The following is a 7,408-nucleotide window of genomic DNA, read 5'->3' as shown; positions in this document are numbered from 1 at the left end:
GATTGTGATATCTATATCATAGTCGTTTTCAAGAATCGACTGTCATATCTTCGATACTTTGTTTTTTTACAATCTTTGGAACCTACAGATCTCATGCATTCTACTATCCATAATGTCATACACAATACAATTTCATAGCTAATAAGTTAGACTTATATTGCATTTGCATATTGGTTTATATTACAACCAACAAAAAGACAAAATATGGTCAGTCGGTGCCCATTAATCCAAAATAAAGCCGAGCCAATGTTGCTGCACTGCCTACATTACCTATCTACTACATGCACGACCTGCATGCTATACATACTAGACGCAGTAGTACTATCTAATGTAGCATCCTTCTCTTTGAGGCCGCAATATCCTCATCTTTATCGTCGTTGATTGTCGTCAGCTGGGACCAACACAGGCTATCAGGCTGCTCCCAATAATGCTCGTCATACTTGCCGTCGTCACAGTCCTCGTCCTCCTTGGGCTTATCCTCCCTATTGTTGTTATCCTCCTTGTTGTCGTCGTCCTCCTCCTCGGGTTTCTCCTCCTCATCCACCTTGTTGTCGTTGCCCTCCCCCTTGGGCTCCTCGTCATCTTCTTCATCATAGCCATGCTTGTCCGTGACATCACCATTGTCTAGATCTGCCTCTTCCTCGGGCTACGAATCCTCCTTAGGGCTCGAGTCCCCCTCAGCACTAGGCTTGGTGTCAGACATAGGCGACTCATTGCCATACCCAAGCTCGATGAAAAGAGCTGCCACCCAGTTGGTGTTGGCCTATTTGTCATAGTCGGATGAAAGTGCGGGCGACGACAACCTAAGCAGTAGTGATGAAGGGGCAAGTGGGTAGGGAAACAACGATGAGAAGGCCACGGTGTGGATGAGAGAGAGAGAGAGAGAGAGAGAGAGAGAGAGAGAGAGAGAGATGAGAAATACCTAACCGGCTAACCGGTCGGCTACCGCATGTGTGAATATATAGCACGAAGCATCATCCGCTCAACTTCATGACTCTTCATATTCCAGTCAGTTCCACAAGAAAATCGGCTACTGTCATTATCAAAACGCAGTCGGCTCGCGTGAAAAAGCATTTAGAAACACATTGTAGTCATTTCGTATTGAAAAAAGATGTATGAGGTGTTGTTACATATCACAGATTTAGTTCTGAAGATAAACCGTTCTGCGTTGTATTAGGGATGGTTCGTTCAACAGAACCGTCTGCGACATGAATACATCCGGGGCTGTTTTCCCCTGACATATACTTCCCCACAAACGAGTTTCAATAAATCAAATGCATGCCATAAAAAAATTCATGATATACCATCAAATAAGTCCACAACACAGGCATGCGCGCAAGAATATAGCTCCCACACTTTACCGATGTGTAATCATATGGCTTGTTATATTTTCGATTAATCAGTTTTGTGCTGAGGCGGTGTAAGTGTAACAATATATCTGTGCACATCTCACGATGCAGAGGTCAGAATTGTTTTCCATTATCTAGAAAAACTGCCCGCATGAACCATACATATTATCGGTTGCAATATATACGCATCACCATGTCAATACATGAATTCTTTGAGACGATGCTAATCGATCGCTCAGTATCCAAAGAAACTGCTGCTCTGGCTGTGCCCGGCACTAGTTGCCTGCAGAGGCAGCTGATGATAATGGCCAAAGTTGTAGATGTGATCGATCATGTAGTTCTTGAAGCACGCCTCGTTGCCTGCAGAGGCACTACTGGCCGCCCTCCTCCGCTTGTAGCTCTCCTTGAAGCACGCCTGCCGCAGCTTCTTGGTCCGGTCGGTGAGCTCGATCGACGGGTTGTCCTCCATGAGCGCGCAGTACGTCTCCAGCTCCGCCAGCTCCCGCTGCACAACCGCCGGGGACATGCCATTACCCATCTCCTGCACGCACGAACGCATCCATGCAACTTCAGAACGTGGCGATCGATGCGGTGCATGGTGATTGGTCAAGCGAACAGATCGTTGTGGTTCTTCATGGATGCATAATTAGTGGAGAAAAAGTGCGCGCGCGCGTGATGAAATTCACCTGGACGCTGACGATGAGGGACTTGAGGCTCTTCATCTTCCGGTGCGGCCACCGCGCGACGCCGAGCTCGCGGCACCGCTTCTTCAGCACGGTGAGCCCCACGTTCATCTCCCGCGCCGCCTTGGTGATCGGCATGTAGAAGTATTTCCTCAGCTCGTCCAAGCCGATGTGGTCCAGACTTGTTTTCCCTGCCGGAGCTGATCGGTCTCCGCTCCCCGTCCCGCGCGCCCGTGGCAGCGACGGGCCCAAAGGAGGTGGCGGTGGCAGTGCCGCTACTGAGCTCGCTTGATGATGCTCCCCATGATGCCTCACGGTCATTTCGAAGCCATTGGCTCCTGGACGGTAACAGTCCGCGATGGCCCTGGGCTGTTGATGACCATGAACGTCGACGCCTGCATTTTGGCAAACGGTGTAGCGGTCCGCTGACACTATCATCATGTTATCAGCAAGGGTCGCCTTGTGCTCGGTGTCGCCGAAGGCCTCCATATCAATGTCGCTGAACGGCAGCTGGAGCGCGTCATCGAGGCCCACCGTCGCGCCATCCACAGCTATAGGTGGGAGCTGATTGAAGTCGTAGTACGGATCGCCGGAGGCGGGTGGCGCTGGCGCAGAGAACATGGACAGATGGTAGTTGTCTTCATCCCTGATCGTCGATGTCAAGAAGCCAACATGCCAAGATAGTGAAATGCAATAGCGATGTGGTGAGTACTGAAACGACGTAAACTGTGAAATAATCGAAACGTGCATGATGGAGCGACATAACCGACCTCAGAATCGAAGCTGACGACGAGCAATCAGCAGTAAGCAGCGCGCCATGGTCAGAGCCCTGAAGATCGTTCTTGCTGCTCCGAGGACTGGGAGGCGCAACGGCGATCGGCAGGTGATCTTCCACGCTGGCGGCAAGAAAATTGCATATAGTTTTGCAGGAGAAGATGGAGCATTAGTCAAGCAAACCCTGGATTGTTAAAACCGGACGCATGTAATGCAAAGACGCTCCACACTGACCTCATGGCGAGCGGCGATGTCGACGAACACAACGGCGGGAAATCCTCCAGCGCGTGGTACCAATCAGCGTCGTCGTCGAAGCAGTACGGCGCCATCTCCATTGTTGAGATCGATGCCAAGCAACACAAGGATTAGTACGTACAAATCGTTTTAGATGGAGAGGAAGATTCTGATGTGTTGCATGCAGTGATTAAGTTCGATACAAGAAGACAATGCAAGTAGTGGCAATGGCAGGTAATGGTGCACGTATATATATATACTCGCACGATCACCAGAGAGAGAGAGAGAGAAAATGACGATGGATGTGAACATGAGAGAGAGAAAATGACGATGGATGTGAACATGAGCAATCAGCGTGAGTTGAGAGAGAGAGATAAGAGCGAGCGAGAGGATGATGGGAAAGGGAGACGAGTTGCAGTAATTGCGAGGAAACTTTAGTGGATTTTGGCTGCGAAACCGATTCTGGCATTAACTGGCGACGCATGCAGGCGTAGCGATAGTGGGGGCGCTCGCCTGCGCGTTGGCGCGCGGCTTCCCGAGCCGGGTGAGCCACCGAACTCATTCGTTCTCACGACGGCGCATGCAGTGAGAAGGGAGTTGCTAATTTTTAATGAGTAAAAATAAGAGTATATTTTACTCGATAACGAGATCTAACGATTAAAAAAACGATTTACATGTGAATAATATTTTTTAATAGAGCTATAAACAAATTTTTTATATATATCAAATAAAAATCTCTAACTAAGTACCAATAAAAAACAGACACACAACTTAGATAATCGGATAAATAACGAGTAAAACAAACTCATAATTTCAGTCGATTCAAGCCTAGTAAATCCGCAGTGAAAAACGCTTTCGGATCATTCATTACTCCGGTGTACGTGCATATCGATGCTGCGCGCAGAGAGTAAATAGTGGAGGAGTACTAGCAGTGATAAATTGTGTTTACACGTGCATCTCTTCGTGCTTCTGTTTTGTGCCGCTAATAGGCCAGGTTTTCCTAATATTTGTCCGATTCGCATACCATAAAACCTAGTAATATTTGTCCGATTCGCATACCTAGTAGCTAGTACATTGATCGGTGATTTGAAACGGAGCATATAGCACATCGTTTCGTGGTACTTTTAATCAACCTTTCACACAAAGGAAGATATCATTAAATGCTAAATCTTGGAAATGTTAATGAGAAATGGCAAACGAGCTATTTGGTGCGTTTAGACGTGATAGTTGGTATCACTAGTACAGGAAATATTATCAGTGTTAGTTTAAAAATATTATTTGTGATGGTTTTTAAATCAACACTGATAGTGTGACTTTTATACTGATTTATGAATAATACTAATAATAATATTAATGAGTATCAGTGCTGATCCATAATCTGAAACCGACACTGAAGCCGGCATTGATACAAAGACTATTAGTGCTAGCCTTTTGTCATAAGTTGGCATTGATAGCCTCTCCCCTATATACAAAATCTACTGTTGTCGATAATAACACAAATAATATCACATATAACACATGCAATAAGATAAACATACATTCAAATTTTACAAACACATATAATCATTCTGCACATATAATCTGACATATATACATAATTTATTCACATCAAATCTCATTCATGCATACATAACAATGTTCTTTCATATGTCATTCAATAAAATTCATAACCAAGATAAGTTTGCAATAAAAGTTCAGAATTAACACAAGCATGCAGCAAGGTAAGAAATGATGTCATCACTATGTCAAAAATCCACATTAGTGACGGGTGATAATCTTCATTACTGAAGGGTGTCACACCCATCACTCCGAACGCATCACTAATATAGACTTATTAGTAATAGGTCTAGACTCGACCTGTCATTAATGATTGTACATCCGTGACGGGTCAGGTTCAGACTCATCATTGATGAGTGCATATCAGTGATGAGTCACTGATGACTGTATATTTGTTAAAAAAATAAAAAATAAAAACTTTTTCACTTGACGAATGACCCCCCCCCCCCACCGTGGCTCCTGTGGTCGCTTTCACTCAAACCGCGCCCGTGCATTTTCTGGGATTCAAACTGGAGACCTCCTCTTCGGGCGAAGCTTCCTTACCATATCATCTCGGAGTTTTACCTGATGAAAATGTTAAAATTTATTCTTTTAACCTTTCCTGCTCAAATGTTTAGACGATTATTTGGGCATCTATATGGCTTTAATTGAAAAGGTTATCAACTACAAAGTTATAGATCTCGTCGAGTTCTATAATATTCGTATAAAGTTTTTCTCCATCTGACTTAGTATTAAAAAGTTTGTATCCAATCCATGCAGTGTTCAGTAAAACAGCTATAATTTTTACATATGGAGTCCGATTTTGACATTCTACTTCTACTTTCGAAGCTAACGAGTAGGCGCATCCGAAAAAACACCTGTATCTTTCTTCACCCTCCAAAAAAGGCTCGGAGGACCCTCGACAAAACATCTGAAGTTTTTAGTTGAAAATTGTCATTCTCCAATTTGCTTGAAAGTTTTTGGAGACGTAGTGCTACATCTGAAAGTTAGTGTTGCGTAGATGTTTCGTCAATCCAAGTTACCAAACTCACAATAAAAATCTTTGAATTTACAGTTTTCAACTTTGTGACCCTGTGTGTGACTTTTTCAATAATTTATACTAGTTTTACACTAGATCCAGTAATTTAGTTTGTGGCCAAGTGTGTGGTTTCATTTGACAGTATTTACACATTTATTTTGCATATATATGGCTTCAGATAAAAAATAATTAACTACAAAGTTTTAGATCTTATCGAGAGCTATAATTTTCATATAAAGTTTGTCTTCATCCAACCCCATATGAAAAGTTATGATTTTCCGAAATGAGTTGCATTTAATCATCAGTGACGGGTTATAACTATAACCCATCACTAATGTGCATTCTTATGACTAGTTATTCTCAGAGAAGTGCTCAAGATCTGACCAGCTATAACCCTTCACTAATGTGAATGTTAGTAGTAATAGGTCATAGCTATAACCTGTCACTAATGTGCGTTCTTTTGACTAGTTATCCTCGTAGAAGTGCTTGAGATCCGACCAATCATTAGTGACGGTTTGTAGCTATTACCCATCACTAATGACTTTCACATCAATGATGGTCATAGTTGTCACCTGTCACTAATGAGTGGCCATTGTACTATGCAACTTAGAGGCTATCTTTTGTGACATGTGCTTTTCTCTACCTATCACGTCATAGTGATGGGCTTTCATATGAGCTATTATTATGATATTTAGCGATGGGTCTTGGCTGGGTCCTAACCTGGGGTCACATTAGTGATGGGTCATCATTGGACCCGTCACTAATGTAAAATTAGTGATGGTTTCTGAGCGGCCGTCACTAATGTGGTGTCTTATATGTTGGTTTCTTATGTACTACATTCAAGTTTTCTAATTAACTAAAGACCATGAACTACGCTTTTTGCCTTACGAACTCCACAGGCTATGTGAAGGGATGGCTTCTGAACAACACCATTTGAAAATATGGTACTGGCTAGACTCTGGAATGACTTAGTTATTGATGAACCTGGAAAGTTGTTCCTAAAGTGCAATGATTCTCTGCGACATGAGGATACATATTTCCAGCTCGAGTTCTTGCGGTTACTAGAATTGAAGAAATCAATCTATTTGAACATGAGTAGGAACTGAAAATTAATTATCAATATGTATACCGCTTACCTCAACATCGGTAATGCTACTATAATGTTTTTCGATGAATCCATACATGAAGTCACATACATAGTAGCCACATAAATTATTGCCCTGGGTCTAAAACCTACAAGGAAAGTTGGTTATGACTTTCCATTCCTTCCTGTACGAAAAGTGACATCCATTCCTCTTAACGTAGTGCACGAACGTGTATACCCTGTACGTGTGTGATTATTGACCATACCTAGACTTAGATTCAATCAATTCGAAGTTTATTAAAGCATTAATAAATTGATTAGTTTATCTTTGTAGCAAGTCTATTACGGATTGGTATTCGTTTACTGGATTTCTTCTCGCGTCGAGGATAATGATACTGCTAAGGTCAGTCTAGATGACAAAGAGGACCCAGTGAAAATTGCACATACGTCACCGTAGGTAATTAGTCCTAAGTCCTAACGTCGTGATGCTCAAAAAGAGTAGAACAAACATGGATAGAAATACATACCCAAAGTTGTAAGGTAAAAGTATGTATCTCTTTAATTAGTACGTAAGAATAAAATCAAGTGCATAGTCCTCGGCTGCTTGTGGCTTGGTGTTGACCATCGTCTGATTTATTTTCATTGGGTCGAGGAATCCTACTTCAGTGATGCCCTTTTGACCACATGTATGTATCTACATTAGACATAC

The 7,408-nt window shown here is 42.9% G+C and overlaps 1 protein-coding gene across 1 annotated transcript; it reads right to left on the bottom strand.

Moving 5' to 3' along the window:
- Window positions 1-325: 325 nt before the first annotated feature.
- LOC133883770 (uncharacterized) lies at window positions 326-3,135 on the bottom strand. Its single transcript, XM_062323205.1, has 5 exons — window positions 3,041-3,135; window positions 2,803-2,928; window positions 2,036-2,678; window positions 1,633-1,890; window positions 326-646 (listed from the first exon to the last, which is right to left on the bottom strand). The coding sequence occupies exons 1-5, from the start codon at window positions 3,133-3,135 to the stop codon at window positions 326-328; spliced, it is 1,443 nt and encodes a 480-aa protein (XP_062179189.1).
- Window positions 3,136-7,408: the final 4,273 nt, after the last annotated feature.

Source organism: Phragmites australis, chromosome 1 (assembly GCF_958298935.1).
Source record: "Phragmites australis chromosome 1, lpPhrAust1.1, whole genome shotgun sequence".
Lineage (NCBI taxonomy): Eukaryota > Viridiplantae > Streptophyta > Magnoliopsida > Poales > Poaceae > Phragmites > Phragmites australis.
This window is presented reverse-complemented; position numbering and strand designations above follow the sequence as displayed.